A 23,760-nucleotide genomic window follows, 5' to 3' on the forward strand; every position below is an offset into this window, starting at 1 on the left:
AACATTAAAAATATTTCACAAAACCCTTTGTCCTGATATGTCTACGCGTTTCACAACTTATCTGCTTCATCAGGACCATATTCAGGAACATAGGTATATTGGGTGCATTTCTTTATCTATAATCAGAAAAGAATTCCATTTATAAGAAAACAATACCAAAAGTACATAGTAATAGATATACCACAATTTTCTCATGCATCATCACTGAAAAAAATATATGTTTTTTCTGTCCAAAGAGGAAGTAGAAACAAAGAAAAAAAATTATATTAATATACTGTATAAAACACAACATATAATTGCATATCACTCATCTGATATGCAGGTTATATGTTGCATTTTATATAATTAATATCTTTTTTCTCTTGTTTTTACTTCTCCTTTGGACAGAAAAAAACAGTTATTTTTCCAATGGTGATGTATGAGATATAGAAAAATTTGGTGTATTTATTAGTATGTGCTTTTGGTATTGTTATGTTATAAATGGAATTTCTTTCTGATTGTAGATTAAGAAAAGCATACAATATACGTATGTTTCATGATATAGTCCTGAAGGAGCGGACAAACCACGAAACGCATTTTTTTAAATATCTTTAATGTTAACTTATATGATCTCATGATATTTTTATTCACTCTGTAGCAATAAAAATTGGGGATTTTATATGGTTGGATACTTTCCTGGTGGTCATCCATGAAGCCCCTTCTTTTTTCTTTTCATATCTTTTTTGAACTAAAAGGACTTTATGTAAGGTGTGGTTATTACTTAAAAGAGGGGTCAAGGCTTGCTAAAATTCGTTAAAGTGCATAGGCAAGGGATGGAAATATAAGGTGTGTAGCAAATTGTTAGGAGGGGGGAGACACTGAATTCATATGGCAAGTGTTTAACTAGGAATGCTTTATTTAACAAAAATAAAGAATTTAACCCTAGACCCCCACCACAATATAAATCAATAAGGATAGAAGCATCTGAGATGTCAGCTCCAACTAGTTATCTAAAGACACAGGTTGCAAAGCTGGGATCCTCATATTTCTTTATGACTTAGAAAGTCGTCAACCCAAAACAAGTGTGCAGTCAGAGTACCTGAGCTGCATTCGGGCTCATTAAGTAATTAATCAGTATCAGCATGTTGGCCCTGGAATTTGCACCTTTAAAAAGTCATCAGTGGCACCAACCCATATTTTTCTCCTCAAAGGTTGCTTTAAATGTGGACCTAAACTCCAAGCGTATGTCTTCTATGCATGATCTGGGAGGTGTTCAAGAAGTTGAGTTGTGTATCAGAATGTTGATAAACTCACCTTCCTAGCATTTTACTGTCACTCTACATAGTGAAATATTAGGAATTTATGTATGCAGATTCGTAAACTTGAATTGAAAAGTCTACTTTAACCATAAATGCAACAATGCATACCCTGAATTTTGGGCTACCAAGTCCTCAGCCATAACCAATGAAAAAGGACTCTGTGGTCCATAAACTTAAGCATTATTAAGTGTTATGCTTACAATGAATAATGACACCTGTGACGGCCATAGTGGTGGCTTTTCTACTGACAACATTCGATTGTACAACAACTGGACAAGCACACAAAGAAAAACTCACAGGAAATGTTTTTTTGGACTCTTGTTCAATCTTTTTCTTGAATTAACATTTTATGGATAATATTGTCATTACTAAGTTTCTGATGTTACCCAACACAGAAAAGCAAGGGCAATAATTTCGGTTGAACTAAAATGACTTTAAGATTCCGTGAGATGTGGTCATTATTTAGAACAAAGGTTAAGTTGAGGACAGATAGTAAAAACTTTAAGTGCATGGGCAAGGGATGGAAATATAAGTTGTGTAACAAGTTTGTAGGAGGGAGGAGACGCAGAATTCATAGGGCAAATTCTTAACTAGGAATGCTTCTTTTAACCAAAAAGGAATCCAGAGCCACCTAATGTAAACCAATGAAGATAAAAACATCTGAGCTGTCAGTGCCAACTAGTTTTCTGAAGGTGCAGGTGCCAGAGCTGGCATCCTCATCTTTTCTTCATGACTTAGGGAGTTGTCAACCCAAAACAAGTGCGCAGTCAGAGTAACTGAGCTGCATTTTGACACATTAGGTAGTTAACCTGGATCAGCATGTTGGTCCTGGAATTCACATCTTAAAAAAGTCAATGGCACCAAACCATATTTTTCTCCTCAAAGGTTGCTTTAAAAGGGGACCTAGACTCCAAGCTATTGTCTTCATTGTGTCAAAATGATGATAAAATTTGCCTTCTTGGGTACGCAGGCGCTACCCTATCTGGATGTTAAACTGACCTCTGCTATTACAACGTTGTACAGGGATAACTATACTCCCCTTTATAACTTTATTGAACGAGATCTAAAAAATTTGCAAGCCAATGATCTTTCCTAGATGGGTAGAATAGCAGCAGTTAAGATGATGGTTCTACCTCACATACTATACTACTTTCGGTCTCTCCCGATCCCAGTTCCCTCTGTTTTTTTCCGAAAGTTGCAATCTTTGATCAATACATTTATTTGGAAAAATGGGGGTAGCCAGGTGGCTCGCTCCACTCTATATATATCCAAATGGCGAGGTGGGCTGGGAGTCCCCCACTTTCTGTGCTGTTATAGAGCGGCCCAACTGGTCCAGCTGTATCAAATTTATGCTGAGATGTACAAGCCTGACTGGGTTCGGCTGGAGGCACAGGCTAGCCTGACTCTCCCCCTGGATCTCATATGCCCTGTACACACGGTCGGACATTGATCGGACATTCCGACAACAAAATCCATGGATTGTTTCCGACGGATGCTGGCTCAAACTTGTCTTGCATACACACGGTCACACAAAGTTGTCGGAAAATCCGATCGTTCTGAACGTGGTGATGTAAAACACGTACGTCGGGACTATAAATGGGGCAGTAGCCAATAGCTTTCGTTTCTTAATTTATTCTGAGCATGCGTGGCACTTTGTGCGTCGGATTTGTGTACACACGATCGGAATTTCCAACAACAGATTTTGTTGCCGTAAAATTTTATAGCAAGCTCTCAAACTTTGTGTGTCGGAAATTCCTATGGAAAATGTGTGATGGAGCCTATACAAGGTCAGAATTTCTGACAACAAGGTCCTATCACACATTTTCCATCGGAAAATCCTATCGTGTGTACAGGGCATTAATGTGACTCCCGGCAAGGGAGCGTCGGGCGGTTTTAAGCCCCTCTTTATCACACTCCTTACGTTTTTTGAACATGGCATGCAAATTATACCCTTTAAAATCCCCCCACACTCCAGTGCCCCCCCCCCTCTTTAATAATCCTCACTTCCCCCAGGGCAGCAGATTTAGCAATTTACCCGGTGGGTCGACAAAGGCCTCTACAGGATAGCGCACCTCGTAGACCATAAGGGGGTAGGACAACTCGCAATTTTAAGGAAACACACTAAAGATGCCCCCATCAGAGACTTACCACCTATGCCAAATAACACATTTCCTGCAGTCCTTAAACAAGGATCAGGTTGACATAACCAGAAGTACCCTATTTGAGAACAGGTGTATACGTGGCACTGATTCACGGGGAGGGATAACAGACATATACACCCTGTTCAATGGCCAAGGTAATAGGCCTTCCTACTAAAGGGCGTGGGAATCAGACCTGGGTGAAACACTTGAGGAGGAGCTGTGGATAAAGTGGTTGACCATGGTGCATAAGGGCATATTCAATACTTTCCTTGTGGAAGCAAACTACAAAGTGTTTTCGCGTTGGTACCTCGTCGCAACCAGGTTGACGAAAATATACCCAGGCACTTCGGCCCTTTGTTTTTGGGGATGCGGACAGGAGGGCAATATGTTTCATATCTGGTGGTCCTGTCCAAAGGTCAACGTTTCTGGATTAGAGTGTTCAGTCTTGTCTTTTCAGTGACTGGACAGAATATACCCAGAGGGGACAAAACAGCACTGTTCGCTGGCCTGTCGGAGGAGATCCCCAGACATCTTCTAACGCTCATATTTTTTTTATCTTACTAGCAGCCAAAATAACCATAGCACGAGCATGGAAATTGCCCGTGATCAATGTCACGATGGTGAAACATAAAATGTCCCGGATCATGGTGAGGGAAAAACTGACCAGTATCCATAAAGAAAAAAACAAGCTAAGTTTGAAAAAGTATGGAACCCCTGGATTGCGTACCTCCAGACACCCTAGCTGTTGGACCACCCTGGGGATTGGGGCCCGGGACAAGGGGACTAACCCTGCCTTTCTCTTTCACTTTCTTTCATTTCCTCTTTCTCTCATTCCTCTACCTACTTTCCTTTTTATGGTTTCTGTTATTAACTAATGGGTCTGTTAGGTTGCTGATGAGGGACCACAAAGCCTCTCTAACCCTCTTAATTCCTCACGAGTGAGGTGGCCTGCTATGAGACTTCAGGGTTTTTTTCTGACAATGGGGTACACCTACCTCACCATGTATATGGATGTGAGTGTCCTACAGCTTATTGGAATATTACTTCACAATTATTTCCAGTTATACCCTTTTAGTTTACTTTAGTAACCAGTTACTTCTGGGCTCACAGCCTTAAATTTGTGGTTGCTCTTTTAGACAGAGCTTGAATGTTAGGCCAAGTTTCTTCTAACTTTGCTGTTCCTCGGTCACTACATTATGGCTCATAATGGTATAGGGGGATGCTCTTTGACTTTTTGACATTTATTTGACAATGTATATGCTTTTGTATACCATGTAAACTTTACAATAATAATTATTGGAAAAGAAAAATTTGCCTTCTTGGCATTGTACTGTCATTCTACATGGTGTCATATTGGGAATTTTTCATGGAGACCTAAAAGGTATTGAAATACCTACTTTATCCATGAATACAGCAACGTATAACATGAATTCTGGCCTGCCAAGTTCTCAGCCATACCCAATAAAAAAAAGACCTGGTAGTCATTGGGAATAAGCATTATTAACTGTTATGCTCACAATGGATAAGGACACTTCTTAAGGGTAACTGGCAGTCATAGCGGTGGCTATTCTACCAACAACATTCAGCTAAACAGCAACTGGACAAGCACACAAAAAAAAAAACACACACAGGAAATGTTTTTAGGAATCTTATTCAATCTTTTTTAAAATCAATAATTTCTAGATATTATTGACATAACTCAGTTTCTAATGTTATCCAATGCAGAAAAGGAGGGACAACAATTTTAGCTGAACTAAAAAGACTTGATTTGGTAATGTGTGGACACACGTCAGAATGTCAGAATAATTTGAGGACAAATAGCAACGACTTGTTTAAGTGCATAGGCAAGGGATGGAAATATAAGGTGTATAGCAAGTTTGGGGGAGGAGGGAGACACAATTCATATGCCAAGTACTTATTTAGGCATGCTTAATTTAACAAAACAAACAAGTAAACTCAAGCCACCTAATGTAAATGGATGAAGATAGAAGCGCCTGAGATGTCAGTACCAACTAGTTTTCTAAAGGTGCAGATTCCAGAGCTGGCATCCTCATCTTTTCTTCATGACTAAAACTGGCCATACATTATACAATTTTCTTAATTAATTTCCTTTAGATATACCTTTTAACTATGTAGTGCAAGGGCCTGCCTTATAGCATACAAATTCAAAGTGTTTAGGTTTAACCTCATATTATATGGTTTTGGTTAATCTAAAGGAAAATTGTACAAGAAAATTGTATAATGTGTTGCCAGCCTTAATAATTTGACTACCCAAAAGAAGTGTGCAATCAGAACACCTGAGCTGCATTCAGACACATTAGGTAGTTAAGAAAGGGTCAGCTTGTTGACCCTAAAATTTGAACCTTAACAAAAGTCATCAAGCCCATATTTTTATGCTGAAAGGTTACCTTTAAAATAGACCTAAACTCCAAGTTTCAGTCTGCTGTGCATCGTTAGGGAGGTATGAGGCTGAATAAAAGAATGCTGATTAACTTGCCTTCCTGGCATGATACTGTCATCAGATTACATGGTGCATCTTAGGAATTTATTCATAAAGGCTTGCGAACCCAGTGAAATGTCTACTTTATCCAATGGGTACAACAATGCATAATGCATTTTGGGCTACCAATTACTCATCCACAACCACTGCAAAAGGATCCGATAGCCCATAAGCATTATTAAGCCCTATGCTCACAATGGATAAGAACACTTTTATGTAACTGATGGCCATAGCGGTGGCTCTTCTACCAACAACATTCAAAATTAGGGAGGAATTAAGGAGGTTAAGTAGGGAAATGAAGTTTTGATAAACTAGTCCACCTGCCATTATACTGTCGCTCCACATGTTGACCTTTTAGGAATTTATTCATGAAGACTTGTAAACCTATTGCAATATCTACTTTAATTATTGGTACATCAATGCAAAAACATGAATTTTGGACTGCCAAGTCCTCAGCCATAACCAATACAAAAGGACCTGGAAATCCAAAAGCAGTGCCAAAACAAGTCCATTCAGCACCCAGGGCGAATATGCCAAGCAGTCGCTTGCTTGTCAAAATCGGTGCTGCTGTCACTACTCCTGTCAGCCTTGTAACAGAAGGAAGGTGCCCCCATCCCTACAATAAACCTAGGGCAGCCGCCCCTCCGGCCCACTCCTTGTCCTGGCCCTGTCCGTAAGCATACGCATGATTAACTGCTTTGCTCACAATGGATAAAGTCACCACTTTTGAATTACTGACAGGCCATAGAGGGGACTCTTCTACCAACGACATTCGACTAAGAGCAACTGGAGACGCACACAAAGAAAACCACACCAGAATTTTTTTTTGGAATCTTATTCAATCTTTTTTAAATCAACATTTTCTGCATAATATTAACATTACTAATGTTATCCAACGCAGAAAAGCAAGGACAACAATTTCGGTTCAACTAAAAGGACTTCAAGATTCCATAAGGTATGGACAATATTTAGAGAAGAGGTTAATTCAAGGACAGCAAAGACTTTGTTTAAGTGCATAGGCAAGGTATGGAAACACAAGGTGTGTAGCAAGTTTGTAAGAAGGGGAGACACTGAATTTGTATGGCAAGTGCTTAACTAGGAATGCTTAATTTAACAAAATAAAAAAGTAATCCCAAGCCCCCTAATGTAAACCAATGAGGATAAAAGCACCTGAGATGTCAATGCTGACTGGTTTCCTAAAGGTATTGGTTCAAAAGTTGACATCTCTTCGTTTCTTTGTGACTCGTCTTTATGACTTGTCAACCCAAAAAGAAATGTGCAATCAGAATATCTAAGCTACGTTAAGTTGTTATGCCAGGATCCGCATGTTAGCCTTAGAATTTGCACCTAAAACAGTCATCAATGGCATTGACCCATATATTATCCTCAAAGGTTGCCTTTAAAGGGGACCTAAACTCCAAGCTTATGCTGGGCATCATTAGGGAAGTGTTAAAGAGGTTGAGTAGAGTAATGGAATGTTGATGGACTGGCATGACCAGGAGATCCCGCTAAACACTAGTTCTGGGTCATGTGATGTTAATGAAGAGCTGATGTCAACAGAGACTTTACCCAAATGGCTGTCAGGTAACATGGCCTAGTGATGGGTTTAAGTCATATGACCCAGAAGTGGAGTGTTACAGGATCCAAATGTGGACCAAACGGGTAAGTTGATCAACTTTCTAAAATACTTCCACCCCTAAAATGAATCCCTGATTATTTATAAACCTGGAGATCAGGTCCACAACTGTTCTAAGATATGTTACATTTTCATTTCATTCAACTGTAACAAATTATTCCTCACCCCCTTTATCATCCCATGCAAGAAAAAAGAGGAATGCTGAGAAACTACTTATGTAACCAGTTCCAACAAAATGGAGTTGTTCAACGAAAAAGAAAGCATATATACAAAAGAGCATTGCTGGATACAAGCCTGCACCTAGAGAAAGCAAAATTCACATCGACCACATCCCCATCAATTTTTAATCATTTTATTTTTTTATTTTTTAAATGTGATGGGAATTTTCAGACACAGCTTGGAATATTTTTTTTTAATAATTTTTTTATGTCCAAGGATGATCCAAATTCATGCTGGCCACATCCCCATCAAATTTTTATTCTTATGTTTTCTTAAATGAAAGGGGATTTTTTCAGACAAATCTGGGAGTGTTTTTTTTTTTTTTTTAATGTGCCACATACGTTTACTTTTTTTATTCCAAAGATGATCCAAATTAAGGCTGGCCACTCCCCCATCAATTTATAATCATTTTCTTTTTCTTTTTTTTTTCTTTTTAAATGTGATAGGAATTTTCAGACATATTTGGGAGTATTTTTTTCAATGTCACATATGTTTGCTTTTATTTCCAAGGAAGATACAAATTCATGCTGGACACCTCCACATCAAATTTTTACTTTTCCTTTTTTTTAAATGTGATGGGAATTTTTCAGACATTTTTCAGACACATTTTTTTTTTCTAACGTGCTACATATGTTTACTTTTTTTTCTTCCAAAGATGACCCAAATTAATACTGGCCACTACCCCATCATTTTATAATCATTTTCGTTTCTTTTTTTTAATGTGATGAAAATTTTTAGGTGGAATTTGGGGATTTTTTTTTAAGAGCCAAGCACATTTACTGTGTTTTTTTCCCAAAATGATCCAGACATTGTGATTACAATTAAAGTTACATTCGCTTCTTACAAAACTTCACACAAGTGATTTTCCTTCTTCGTGATACAAAAATAATTTCATTACACTACACACGCTACAACCCCGTCGCTTCTCTTTTTTAAAACAGCCTGAAAAAAAAAAAAAAAGATTTAACGTGATGGCAAAATGCCCACACGACATTTAATTTTATGTAGATGCAATTGGAAATTTGAATCAATTAGCACTGTGGGTGCCACAAGGTTTTTTTTTTTTGTGCTTTCTATTGGCAGCTGTGGGCTCTAATAATGTGCTTAGAATTAAGTGCTTGTGTGCACTGCTAAGTGCTTACAGTTGTGTGCGCTAGTCTTGAGCCAGGGATTGTGTGTTTGAAGGGAATCTATTAAAGATTTTGTCTATATACCTGTGAAAGAGACCAGTGTCATATAAATAATCTTACTAGTATGTACCATTGTTTTGTTTTTTCTTTAAACTCTATGCATAATTTGTAAATACAGTATATACAGGTATATATATGCATAAAGTCAGGTTCTGCTTACTGCTACAGTGTAGGAACAGTTCATTGCTGATCCTCATGTACCCTTGCAAGTATAGCAGACTATTTGCAATAATAGACTCTATGTAGGCTCTAATGACCTGAAAGCACTACAAAGCTCATGGCAGCCAAAGACCATGTGATCTAGGCTTTTGAGGCCTTAGATCCCATAAGGTAGATCAGAAGCAGCTTTATGTTTATGGCAAATGAGAGGTAATTTTTAACTTAAAATAAGGATGTGATTTGGCGATGCTGACATATGTACATGTGCTCTTTTGTGTGAATTTTAATGATAGGTCCGCTTTAAATTTTGGGGCAAATTTCCAACAGTTGTGCGCCTATAAGCTGTGTAAGTGTGTTTTTAGTTGCATGTCTGTAGGCTTTGGTCATCTGCTTATGTTTGGGTGAGTATGGATGATAGTTTTGTGTTTAAGGTAGCTGTAGGCTTTGTCCATAGGTTCCCATAATAAGCCAATGGCATGTACCTACAGTATTATACCTAGGTTGCTTGTCTGAAGTTTCTAGAAAGGTAGTCCAAGTTCTGGGAGACTGATGTTAGAAGAGATTAAGCTAAATGAAAGATATAGGTGGAAAGATACATTTTTACATGAGAGACAGAGTGAAAAAAAAACCTTCAAAAAGGGCTAACTAAGCAAGAACATTCATCATTCCAATTCGTATTTTTACTTGGTTTTCAAAAAAATCTATCTCCAATCTTGTTTTGTTTTCTGTTTTTGGATATAGCGGGAAGGGTTAGAACCTTTCTCATGTATTTAATTTTTTTAATATTGGTATCAAGTCATACCAAGTAAACCTAAAACAACCAGTGCGTTTCAGGACCTCCCCCTTTCTTCAGGGCTATAAAACAGATACAGAAATGTTTTAATGCCTTGAAGAAGAGGGAGATCTTTGAGCACCTGAAATGCATTGGCTGCTTTATGTTTTATTTTATGAACTATAAAAATACTTTGACATTAAAGAACTTGGACACCTAGACCTTTGGTTTGGTGTTCTCATTAGACTTTTTACATGTTGTTCTTCAACACTTGGTCCCCTCTTTATTAAAGAGTACCTGTTTTTGTTAAGAGCAGACACACTGGAGCCACTGTTCCCCCAGTATGAATGTGATTAACCTACTGATAAGTTGAATCCAGCTCCTCATTTTCGCATGTTTAGGTTTTTGACTTCTGTCTTGGGTCTTGTTGGGGAGATGTCCCATCTCTTTCTGTCTTGGTGAATTGGGGAAAATCTCAAGCTGTGGCACAGGCAGCTACAACAACATGAAGAATGTTCTAATCTTCCTCTACTATACTAAGAAAAAGAGTGCTTTGCTCCCCGTGTCCCTCTAGGAGATCTTTCTTACTTCTTGACCTGCTAATATATTGTAACAGGGGCTGGAAGTGAAGGACAAAGTCAAATTAGACAGAGAACAGTGAAAAAGATGCTTACCCTTTATCATTCTATCAAAAAAAAAATGTTTTAAGATGGCTTGAGATACCAGCCTCAATGTACCCCCAACAGGTCATAATTTTAACATTTCTCTACACAGTGGTCGGGCAATGATCATGTTCTTCTGGTGATACTTGAACTTGGGTCTGTCAAGGTATCTTGCTGTCTATGTCCCCACTAATGCTTCCTCAATTGAAGCTGAACTAAGAAAAACTCTTTGATGAGAAGTAGGATTTAACATTCAATGGCTTCCAAATATACCTGAATATTGGAAGTTTGGTCAAGATGGAATCAGACACATCAAGTTAGCAAATAAATTGCACTGGTTGGTTGTCTTTTGAGTTATGGGACAAATCCGTGCTAATGAATTAAGCAAACACCAAGGTAGTGTGTGGAGGAAAGGCATGCAGCCTGTAAATTATACTTTAAATATATGTACTGCAACTCTAAATTGTAAGTACTTACAATTTTCTCTTAGTCGTTTGGTCCCACAAATATTTGTTGATTCTGCCAGTGACTGCAGCTTCCTGTGATGGGGTGACAACAATTCTGCACTACTCTTGAACTCAGAGCAGAGTTGCCACACTCATGGAGGCTGTGCCTACTTTTCATTACAGTGGGATGAAAAAAGTGTTGCAGAGGGCTTGGTTATCAGCATTGTCACAGCTGATTCACAAGTGTGTCAATCCTTAACCAGTCCCACCCACTGTTTTCTAGATTGACAGCACTCCATGTTTTGATGCAACCCCCACTGCATGCTGCAGTGTCTGGGAGGGGGAGCATGTGTGACACAAATGAAGGAGGATTTGGCTCAGTCAGGGAAGGTAAAGGAAGATGTTTGTTTGCTTTATGAGGCTTGTAAATCAATACCTGGATTTGGGACTTTTGGGACTGTCATACCAGAGCATTGAAATGTACTTTAACTATTGGTTGAATTAGATGAACTTGTGTCTTTTTTCAACCAGACTAACTACTAACTATGTATGTAATTCTTCCAACTCACCTCTTAAAAGTCTTAGTTTGAAGCAGAGAGGAGAATAAAGGGACAACATGTAGTCTAGAGGTCCCGAAGGTCATTCAGACTACCATTAGATTGAAGGGTTGAAATCAGGGGTGAGTACTGGCTAGATATGGCACCAAAACAGGAGATGGCCAACCAAGCTATATGCCTTTTGACTAAGTTGTGTTACCATTTAGGAAATTATAAGCTAGTTACTTTTCATATAATATCTCTTTTAAGAACTTGTTCTATCACTATCATCTGTTCATGTGCCTATATAATATCCATAGCTATCCTTTATATTATTTTCTATGTTTTTTGGTTGCATTTGTGAAAAAAAACCTCAAAACTGTACAGACACCATTAATCCACCCAGACTGGATTCTGATATTTTGTGGTTGCTACAGTAGTATGGTTATACACCAATATTGCCATCTATGACCCCTCCCCCAGACCCCCACCCAACTAGGGTTAATGCTTTAAATGTTTTATAAATGACAATGGCACTAATCAATCCGAGTAACTGAGTTGTTTCTTTCGAAATTCCTGTTTCCTGCATGAGGATTGATCCTGTAAGAGAGAAAAAAAAAAAAAGGAGTATAACTTAATAATTATCGGACAGACTGTTCTATCTCTATGGGCAAAGTTCTACAGTAGTGACCTCACGAGATGACTACATGATAGTCCAGTGTTTCTATGTAATGTAGTGCTGGTATTATTTTAAAGCAGGATTACAAGCAGGATTTTAGTGACTATCCTATGGTCAATAAATATTAAAACCTATTCATATTTTGAAATGTTCTAGGCACATTTTCAAAGGAGAGGAAGCCAAGTTGCGGTCTAGCATTATTGGGAATGCAAACCAGTGACATCAGAGGCACTTTATAATCATGAAAATGCAACCTGTCCCTTCTCTAGAGACTAGTGTCATTAATGGAACTTCATATTCATTAGAACACAGCCCTTCCGTTCTCTAGAGATCAGTGACATCACCAAAACTTTATGTTTATAAGAACACAGCCCATCCAATCGCTAGAGACCAGTGACATCACCGAAACGTCATATTCATAAGAACACAGCCCGTCCAATCTCTAGAGACCAGTGACATCATGACACTTTATGTTCATGAGAGAACAGCCCTTCAAATCACTAAAGACCAGTGACATCACTGACACTTCATAATTATGAGAACACAGCCCATCCAATCACTAGAGACCAGTGACATCACCGAAACGTCATATTCATGAGAACACAGCACGTCCAATTACTAGAGACCAGTGACATCACCGAAACATCATATTCATGAGAACACAGCCCGTCCAATTACTAGAGACCAGTGACATCACCGACACTTCATATTCATGAGAACACAGCCTTTCCAATCACTAGAGACCAGTGATATCATCGACACTTCATATTCATGAGAACACAGCCCTTCCAATCACTAGAGACCAGTGGCATCACGACACTTCATATTCATGAAAACCCAGCACATCCAATCACGAGAGACCTGTGACATCACTGACACTTCATATTCATTAGAACACAACCCGTCCAATCACGAGAGACCAGTGACATCACTGACATGCCATATTAATGAGAACACAGACTGACCAACAACTAGAGACCAGCAATATCACTGACATTTCATATACATGAGAACACAGCCCGTCCAATCACTAGAGACCATTGATATCAATGACACTTCAGATTCCTGAGAACACAGACCGTCCAATCGCTAGAGACCAGTGACATCACCGACATTTCATAGTCATGAGAACATAGCCCATCCGTTTACTAGAGACCAGGGAAATCACCAACACTTCATTTTCATGAGAACATAGCCTATGCATTTAGTAATGATCAAAAAGACCACATATTCAGTAGAAGCTGGAGAATTGCTTCATGAGCAATGGTTAAGTCCACAACCTCGCTTCCTCTTCTCTCTAGGTAACCACCACATGTTAAAGTCAGTATGTGTAGTGCAAATTATTGCATACTTCTAAATATTTCTCCTCTACAGGTAATTATTGTACATAGCTACCTGATGATATATCTCAGGTACCTATCTACATGTACTCTACAAAAGGTGTATGTGTATGTATATATACATACATTACAGTGCATTTTTCTTACCCTCCCTTGCTCTTTTTAAAAGTGCAATAAATATATAAATATTTTATCACACACCCAGTTATCTCAGTACAGAGTACAAAACCCCCAACCCACCCTTATTTTGCTTCAAACTCCCCTACTTATACTGCGTATAAATAAATATATTATATATACACACACAGACACTCATATATACCCTCACATGTATAGTGCAATGTTAGCAACATAGTACAAAAGGGAAGGCCTCCTTCTTGTTGTATATATACAGCTGAAGGCAATGGTATCTTGAAAGGAATTGCTAATTTTGTATGTTATCATTATTTAATCCTCTCAGGAACTAAGGAAAATAGATTTAACGCACCTCCCAGTATGTAAAAATAAGTGCCACAAATTACCTTATTTTGGTGCAAAAATTGTTAACTGTTAGAAAAAAAATATTAGGTAAAAAAAAAGCTGGGGGTTCATAGGGGATGACATGAACTATTACTTTGAATTACTGTTATCTGTACAGGGAAGCATACAGGTTATTGAGCATAATCTATGGTTTTGTTCTTTAGGAGAATGACATATGTACAGTAGCGGCAAAAAGTGTATAAGGGGGTGTAGTATCATGGATCAACATGTACAGTATGTTTGATGTGTAGGCTCAGCTAAAGAAGGCTGTTAGCATTACTGAAATGGGGTCATTCCTGCCCCCTTGCTGTAAGTAGGGTATGAATCCCCTCTATATATCTGCTTCTAGGAGATATTGCTCCGTGTACCCTTTGTCCAGCTTCAAACCTAATACATTAGTGCAAAAATCAGCCATGGGCCTCCACATGCTAGGTGGCAGGAACAGCTGGCATTTTACATCCGCTGGTAACAATGGCACATGTGCCGCTAGGTGAGACAGCAACTGCTCTTGTGCCCCCCTCAAACCAGAGCCAAAGACATCAATGTTGAGGTAGAAGCAGAGAGGCCCTGCCGGTACAGGGAATGGTGCAGTGCACAGAGAAGCCACCCTTGGCCGAATGCTGTCATCTGCCATCCAGCGAATAGATTTGCGGCGGAGCAGGTCATGATTGCCAGGCGAGGCTTGGAAGGGCTGCCAGTCCTGGATGAGTGTTTGATTGGGCAGAAGATCCTTCAGTAGGCCCCCACGCTCCAGGAAGACTCCTTGGACCTCTTCAGGAGACAAGAGGATGGGTGGAGAAGGACGTGATGGCCCAGGGGGTAGTGGAATGGAAGATAATCGGGAGGAGAGTTCAGGTGCATTAAAATGAACAAGTAGTATACCCTGGTAAGGAAGGTAATGAAAAGAAAGCATAAGAGGGGAATATTTTGATGGAAAGTGGGACACGAGGAAAGGATAGGGAGACAGAGAGAAAAAACATATTTCAAAATAAAGCTGGAATAATGGAATGTCCTGTTCCACCACAGTTTTCTTCTGTTGTTCCATGCAACTTTACCTGTTTAGAAATGACTTTGTATTTGTTAAGTTCCTTTGGAGTCAGCTTGTCATCCCTGGTCAACCTCATTACTTTGACACTTGGGTATCGATGTTTCACCAGCTGGCAACCGAACCTCTGAAGCACTCCAGCTATTCCTCTGCCTCTCTCCCAGGGTGCCACGCGGAGCCCTTCTAGAAGAGCTGTTTCCCCTCCATCCACCACAAACATAGAGATGAGGCCAATCTAAAGCAGGGGGAAGAACAAAAACATCAGGGTTCCATATGTGAACACTCTACTCACATTTACCTTAACTCCAGTATCCACTTTTACTATCAAATTGGACACTGCAGGTCAAGGGCCAAAATAAACAACAGCCTGTTTTTTTCATTTTTAGCTATGCCTACCCCTAATCAAAGACCCTTACCTGATGTTATCAACCTGCAGCCAACATTTTGGATCATGTAATAATCTCCATCCTGATTAGGGTAACAATTCCTATGGGTTGTAGTGATTGCACCCCAATAACATGACATTTGCACCTCTGCCTTTACATTTCCCAATGTAGGCTGATAGACAGCATAGCAACCCCTTATATCATGCCTAATGAGTATTTTTCAGAGCAAATCTCCACCTAGTATTACAGTATGCAACTATGCATCTACATTTTCTTACTATCTACTGTCTCTTAAAGTGGAGCTCCAATCTCCCAAGCAATTCTTTAACAAAAGCATCCCGTGAATCTTAGTACTCGTACTATATCATTTGCATATTGTCATAACTGTCTTCACACTTTTTAATTATAAATTTGTTATTTCTTATATCATCCTGGTAGGCAGGCAGGCAGCGGCCATCACAAATGTGGGCATCTGAATCCCGCTCCTGTGTATTTCTGGGATTCTGTGCAGCTGACTACCCACCATGCACCTCCCAATCTCACGCTGCACAGTGATGACACTGAGTGGCGTCGGCTGAATTATTGGCCCATTGTTATGGCAACCTGTCAATCAAAAGAGAAATCAGATGGCAAGTGCGGTCAGGAGGGCTTCCTGAAGACTCCTGGGATAGATCCCAGGAGTCCAAGGGAATTGCCTAATGATAACATCGCCTAGACGACCAATACCGAAAGTGCCACCTAAATACATTTAAAAAAAATAGAATATTAATTTACGACTGTACTGCGGGTGGGCATTATGATCTGAGGAACAATGGGTGGAACTCCGCTTTAAGCGATCTCTCTTCCTAGGCTACATCTCTTGAATTTGAAAGAGGAAAGTGAAATCAGTGAAAACATTTTAGATCTTGGTAATTTTACCAATTAGTTCTATAAGTCATACCTTAATAATACATTTTCGGGGGACTGCCTATCCTGTGTCCTGGTTTTCTGCTTTAAGACCCCAGAGTATATTATTAGTACTGCATATAAAATAGTCAAGATACCTACAGCTACTTTTTTTTTCAGAGAAAATGAAGATTTTGACAATAAGGTTAATAATCATTGATCTAGATGCTTGAGAGTAACCTGCAGCCAATCTTAAAAAGGCTAAACATTGGTGGTTCAACATTTTCCCCCTAAACATATAAAGCTGCAACATCAATTTAGGCTGTGTGTAATTGTTTCATTTGTTCCCTATTGCTGGGGAATTGAATTCCTTCATTCTCAAAAAATACTTAGCACTAAACACTAAACAGAAAACCTGTAGGAGGAGCAAGTTCATATGTCTGTTGGTGATGACACATCCTTACAACATCTCCTTTTTTCTTGGCCAGTACCACCATCCGGTCCTTCTCGTTCACCCAGCTGTGATAGCGACTGGGTAGATAATCCAATCCTCCATATATCCCATGAGACATGGACACAATTTCTTCAAATTCCTTCTCTGTGGCCAGCACAAATTCTAGGTCCCCATCTTGGGGGGCACCAGGAATCGCTTCAAGCTTCATGTGGGAGCCACTGGAGCAGGGGAAATTATCGAAGAAAGTGAGGAAGCCACCAAAACGTCAGCAGAAATTATGGACCAACCAAGTGGCAGGAAGGCTCAAGATCTTGTCAAAAAATATAAATCCAGGGAGTGAGTCGTTACAGGGAATCTAAAAAACAAAAGGCCCAGTCATAAAGAGTAGAGACAGAAAAATCATAAGCAGACCTACGACCTATAAAGTGGATCTATACTATAATTTCAAATGATTTCAGCCAACACAAGCTTTTGGTCACGTGACCAACAAAATAACTTTGAGCTGTATTGTATCATGAAAAGGTAAGTATTTTGGATCTTTGATTAGTATTATTGGACAGCCATTAGAGAATTCATTGACTTGCTTCTTTTGAGACTCTTGGACTCCAGTAGTAAGATCTCCATGATGAAGTTCCAACATCTGCCAACACCCCCTCCATGGTCTCACCCCAAAATAAAAAATCTTTCAGCACAAGCAAGACCCTCTTAAATGACCATGGCAGGTGGGCAGTCAGGAAGGACAATATAGTAATCTAACTTTGATATCCAAATAGACAAAAGAAACCAATTGTTAGTTTAGTGCCTCACAATATATCCAAAATGGAAGTATTGCAGTTTTCAAGTTAAGTAGATTTACCCTCTCTATTTGTCCTGGTGACCATTGTCACATTGTGTCACGTTGTTATCGGAACAAGAGGTGAGGGGAAATCTTCTAATGGTAACATATATGAATTTGAGTTCCTCACTGTTGTGTCTCTGGGACAGGAATTGAAGGGAAATCTCACCATAAAATAAACTGACAGGAGTCTACACCCTTCCCTACTCTATCCAAAACTAACAAACAACTTTTAGCTATATATATATATACATTAAAGGCACTACTGAATAGTTGTTTGTGGTCCAAAATTTCTGCCGCAGTCCATAATTTAGACAGCTATAAGAGGGGAGAAGTAGAAAATTCTAATGACAGCCTGACCAATATCGCTTCATCCCCTGTTGTATCAGAAACATTTGGTGTTTTTCCATTTCATTATCCAGTCTCTGGTCATTAGTTTACACTCTTCACACTCACACATCTAAATGTCAATTATTCAATAGACCTCATAATTTTCTTCTACTGCCTCTCACATGCTAATAGGAACATGGGCACGTGAGTGAACAAATCAATTCTGCAACATAAAATGACACACAGGCACAAAAATGTATCATATGAGCCCTGCAGGGTGGAAAGTCACCAGGAATTGTCCTTCCGATAGGGTACTGGAAATGATATTGACTTAAGGTAGATATAAACTCAATTACTAATATATCTCATGTAAGGTTTAATATGTTAATGTAACTTCAAAAGTTGTTTCCAGTCATTTTAAAACTGCAGTGTTAAATAAAATAATCCCTGGTGATCCTGCCATGAAGTTTCCTGTTTGGGGACCTTCTGTTATAGAATGATAACTGTCTCTCAGTTGGGCTCCTGTATAGTCACCCTGTCACATGCCTGAACAGCTTTCTCTACCTAAGACAAATCAAAGCAGATATTTAACAGTACCAAATAATATAAAAAATATTCTGCAAGTGTCACATTTCCTCCCACAGATGGGTAACATGCAATTGTTCAATTATTGTACTGTGTAAAAATTCCCATTGCCTACCATGACTTTCCTGGAGGCACTAGTTTCACAATATCTTACCATCAGCACAAGTGATGGGGCCCTTTCCCCTGACCTTTTGGACTCTATTTTAAAGGCTCAGTCTATTTCTCTGCCCAATTTACCCCCTGGAAAGCAGTTTGTTCCCCTCCATCTTAGGCTTAAAGTGCTTTCAGAAGCACATGACGCTAAGACGGCTGGGGACCCAGGGATTACTAAAACTTTTTCTTTGGTTTCTTGTGGGCTTTGGTAGCCCTCTCTCCAAAAGTACTTCTGTTACTATGTAAAAGCTTGCAAAAACCTGTGTTCACTTTAAGTCTTCAAAAGTCAGGCCCTCTGGCTTACTCCTAACTTTGCCTGTCCCTAAACGTCCCTGGACGCACATCCAGGCTAAATTGTCCCCAAGTTCTGCTGTCTATACACCTGCCAATGCTGTCCAGTCTGTCTCTACACCTGCTGATGCGGTCCAGTCTGCCTCCCCACCAGTTATTCTGGTCCAGCCCATGCCAATTGAGCCTCCTGCTTTTTCATATTCAGGACTTTCTGTAACCTGGCCTCACCCTACTGCAACTACATCTGCTCAAACCTAAGAAGTTCCAATTATCCTTTGGATAGACTGTCTCATGCAGCCAGGTGGTGCCCTTAACCTTTTCTCTAAGTCACATCCAGCCTGTGTTCCAGCTATCGTGCTTGACTCCAGTGACATATCACCTGCTATCCAGCCTGACGTTACTAGTTCTATGTCTACCATCTAGTTTGGCTGCATAGACTTTCTGCTAACCAACCTGGCCTTGCTGATCCCCTGACCAATGCCTAGCCTGATAGTCTGGTGCCGGATGCCCAGCCTCATGGTCCTGTGTTGGATGCCCAGCCTGATGGTCCTGTGCCGGAGACCCAGCCTGATGGTCCTGTGCCAGATGCCCTGCCTGATGGTCTTGTGCTGGATGCCCAGCCTGATGGTCCTGTGCCGGATGCCCAGCCTGCTGGTCCTGTGCCAAATTCTCATGATGGTCCGGTGTCCGATGCCCAGTCTGAGGTCTGATGCCTGATGCCCAGCCTGCCTCTAAGGGTCCGAGGGGCTCTCCTCAGGGGGGAATAATCTAAGGAAGGTTTAACACTCCAGTTCCAAGACAGCTGCTGATCTTTTTCCAGCATCCTGGTTTTGGATGTCATGTTTGCTCCCTGTCTGTCCCCCTGCAAGTGATTGATGCAAACCACTTTGCCTGTCTGCCAACTGCAAGTATCTGCTTGCTGTGCTCAGTTTGCACCAGCCCCAGCGTGGTAGCCAGGCACTTTTGCATTGTATATAAGACCCTGGGGGGGGGGACAACCAAGTACCAGTAGACCTGCTTGCCTTATGGGAAAGGGGCTGCTATAGATGAAGAACACAAAAGCCAGCTATACTGTAGTGCCTGACCACTTGTGCTAGGCCTAAGTGTGACAATATGATGGAAAGACACACCCGCAGAAAATAGTTAGTTGGAAATAGATCTTCTAAAATTCGATGCTTGTTGACTATGTGGATAACAGTTTCTTCTCAAAGAATGACTATACCAAGGGCTACCTCTCCATAATAAACTGTACAACAACACATTGGTCCTTGCCCAAAGGAATAGTGGGGGTCCTCAATATAAACACAGGTTGGCCAATGGCCATATATATTCATGGATAAAACCACTGTACCATTCAATGGCCAAAAAAACCCCTATAAGCAGCGCAGTGTTCCTCCATTTTAAAGCGCGGTTCCAAATGCTGCTGACTTTTAATAAGGACATTTACCTGTCCAGGGATCCCTTGATGTTGCCCCCCCCCCCCCGAAATTGATTCCATCGGATCGGGTGCAGGCGCCACCATTGCAACTAAGGGAATCCGGCATTGGAGCCTTCAGGCTTCAGTGCCGGTTTCCTACTGCGCATGCATGAGTCGCGCGACGCTTTCTGAATGGCCCTGTCGTCTTCTGGGATACACACAGGTCCCAGAAGGCAGCGGGGGGGGGGCTCGAGGCAGAAGAGGAAATTATGTACCTCACTACCTCGCCACGAACCTTTGTACGTACCTCACCGCTAGGACCTTTGTACTTAAAAAAAAGGTAAGAAAAAAATGAAAAGAAAAAATATATCCAAAAACTAGGCGGGGGGGGAGTGGTCTTTAATTTAAGACCTAGTTGTATATTGGGTGGAACTCCGCTTTAAGTTGACTTCTTTAAAGTCAACGGATGCAATAATTTGAAGGTAAGATGAAAAGTTTACTGCATTATAAACAACTATGGCAGTTAAGGAGGAGTTCCGCCGATTTTTATTTCTTTTTTTTTAAAAGTCAGCAGCTACAAATACTGCAGCTGCTGACTTTTAAAATAAGGACACTTACCTGTCCAGGGCGCCCGCGATATCGGCCCCTAAAGCCGATCTCCCTCTCGCCTCTTGGGTGCTGCTGTCTCCATCTTCGGTAAGGGAATTAGGAAGTGAAGCCTTGCGGCTTCACCTCCTGGTTCCCCACTGCGCATGCGCAACTCGCGCTGCGCGATATCACTGGTCCCTGCTGTCTTCTGGGACCTGTGTATCTCCCAGAAGACAGCGGGGGGGGGGGCGGAGAAGGTGCCGAAAGTGGCGTAGATACCTGTGGGTGGCTCGGGTATCTATGCCCAGAAGTGGGAGCAAAATACCTGTATTAGGTATATGCTCGCCCCCCCCCCCCCCGAAAGGTGCCAAATGTGACAACGGGGGGGGGGGGGATTCCGAAAATCGGAAGTTCCATTTTTGGGTGAAACAGTGCACAGTACACAGTAAACAGTACAGTGAAGAGGATTAAGGGACAAGGGGATTTGATTCCAAAAAAGGACCATCCTTTTAAAAGTAGAAGTTAACTAAAAAAAATATATAAATCTTCTTCCTGCAAGATAAAGTCATAATGTGCTAGTATTCAACATATACTAGCACATTAAGAAAGACTTACTTTCAAACTAAGCCTTCTAGATTCACACTATCACCACTGACAGGGCTTCCATTTTCACTTAGTCTTCCTTCCAGGTTCGCGGGCCCTGGTCCTTTAAATGGCCGAGCCATGGTGACATAATTCACGAGCGAGGGAGTCAATGTTTACGACACAGGGCTCTGAAGGAACCGCATGCATACACCATTCCTTCAGAACACATGCACCGGTAACGTCACTGGCTGCAGAGACACTGAATATCTCCTAAACGGTGCACGTTTAGGAGATATTCCTTGTACCTACAGGTAAGCTTCATCATAAGCTTACCTGTAGGCAGTGGCGTCGCTAGGGGGTGGCTTTTGGGGCTATAGCCCCGAATCTGGAGCCCATAGCCCCGAGCCTCTGCAGGGGTCCCCAAGGGGAGGGGAGGCTCTCTGGGGACCCTGATGTAAGTGGGGGCCTCTCTGGGGACCCTGATGCAAGGGGGAGGCTCTCTGGGGACCTTGATTTAAGAGGGGCTCTCTAAGGACCCTGATTTCAGGAGGGCTCTCTGGGGACCCTGATGCAAGGGGGAGGCTCTCTGGGGACTGTGATGTAAGGAGGAGGCTCTCTGGGGACTCTGATATAAGGAGGTGGCTCTCTGGGGACCCTGATGTAGGGGGGGCTCTCTGGGGACCCTGATGTGAGGGGGGCTCTCTGGGGCCATTGATGTAAGGGCGGGCTCTCTGGGGACCCTGATATAAGTTGGGGCTCTCTGGGGATATATACACACACATCTATTACTGTATATACATGTGTATGCCCACCCAAGCGTAAGACTTTCTTTACTACGCTGCTATGGGCTCTAGCCCCAGATCTTTTGTAGACCTAGCAACGCCCCTGCCTGTAGGTAGAAGTGTCCAATGGGGCATACCAATACCACTTTATGTGAGGACAGTTAAAAATATTTCCACCAGTCATCAGATTGCTAGTCATCATGAAGCAGCTCTGACATGAGGAGGCAAAGCTCCTTCATGCTCCTCTACCAAGCTGGATGCCTCCACACAGACACAGCGCAGAACAAGGCATGGTAAGTCAGTAATGGAGAAAGATCAGCCGCAGGGGGGTCTAAAGAAGCCTCTCTCAACCAGGGCTCCATGGAAACCTAGGTTTTCTCCAGAGGTTGCTAGGGGTTCCTTGAGCAATTTCTGTCTTTCAGATAAATGACCACGGTCTCCAATGATCTTTTTAGCTATTTGTAAGGGAAATTCTTCCCACCAAGCACCAGTATAAAGGGACCATTCTGCAAATGACCACCAAGATAAGGGGCCCTTTCTACTGGCCACTAACAAAAGGAAGCAATTCACTGACCATAAATGTGAGGGAGCACTACAATTTTTAGTGTCTGCATTTCTTTTTTGGCCATTGTTGTTATCATCAGTATTGTCATTTTTATGGCATGCATAATTTTTATTCTTACTGAAAATAATTTATTAACAAGCATTCCTTGAGACCTGAAAGTTATTTTAAGGGTCCCTCCCTGTTAAAAAGGTTGATAAAGGCTGACCTAAAGGCAATAATGGTGATTTGTCTTTTGCCCTCTGCTTTACTCCTTTGGTCATGGTTTCCGCAATAATTCCTCTTTAACGGATAGGGAATCTAAGCCTTCTTGCACCGAGAGCTAAAAGTGTTTAATGGACTTCTCTACACTCACTGGCCACTTTATTAGGTACACCTTGCTAGTACCGGGTTGGAACCCCTTTTGCAATCAGAATTGCCTTAATTCTTCCTGGCATAGATTTAACAAGGAGTTGGAAACATTCCTCCGAGATTTTGGTCCATAGTGACATGATAGCATCACACAGTTGCTGCAGATTTGTCGGCTGAACATCCATGATGCGAATCCCCCGTTCCACCACATGCCAAAGGTGCTCATTGGATTGAGATCTGGTGACTGTGGAGGCCATTGGAGTACAGGGACCTCATTGTCATGTTCAAGAAACCAGTAGTAAGGGGATTTGAGCTTTGTGACATGGTGCATTATCCTGCTGGAAGGAGCCATCAGAAGATGGGTGCACTGTAGTCATAAAGGGATGCACATGGTCAGCAACCATACTCAGGTAA

General features: G+C 41.0%; 1 protein-coding gene across 1 annotated transcript in view; it reads right to left on the bottom strand.

The window, feature by feature from the left end:
* Window positions 1–5,074: 5,074 nt before the first annotated feature.
* NAT16 (N-acetyltransferase 16 (putative)) overlaps window positions 5,075–23,760 on the bottom strand; it is a 46,616-nt gene continuing 27,930 nt past the window's right edge. Inside the window, exons 2-4 of the mRNA XM_073622855.1 lie at window positions 16,878–17,222; window positions 15,153–15,377; window positions 5,075–14,980 (exon numbers count right to left, since the gene is read on the bottom strand). Of these exons, the coding sequence (XP_073478956.1) occupies window positions 14,429–14,980; window positions 15,153–15,377; window positions 16,878–17,075 (975 nt within the window). The 5' untranslated portion in view covers window positions 17,076–17,222 and the 3' untranslated portion in view covers window positions 5,075–14,428. The remainder of the gene's footprint in view (window positions 14,981–15,152; window positions 15,378–16,877; window positions 17,223–23,760) is intronic.

The sequence above is a fragment of the Aquarana catesbeiana genome, linkage group LG03, assembly GCF_042186555.1.
Source record: "Aquarana catesbeiana isolate 2022-GZ linkage group LG03, ASM4218655v1, whole genome shotgun sequence".
In the NCBI taxonomy this organism is placed as follows: Eukaryota; Metazoa; Chordata; class Amphibia; order Anura; family Ranidae; genus Aquarana; species Aquarana catesbeiana.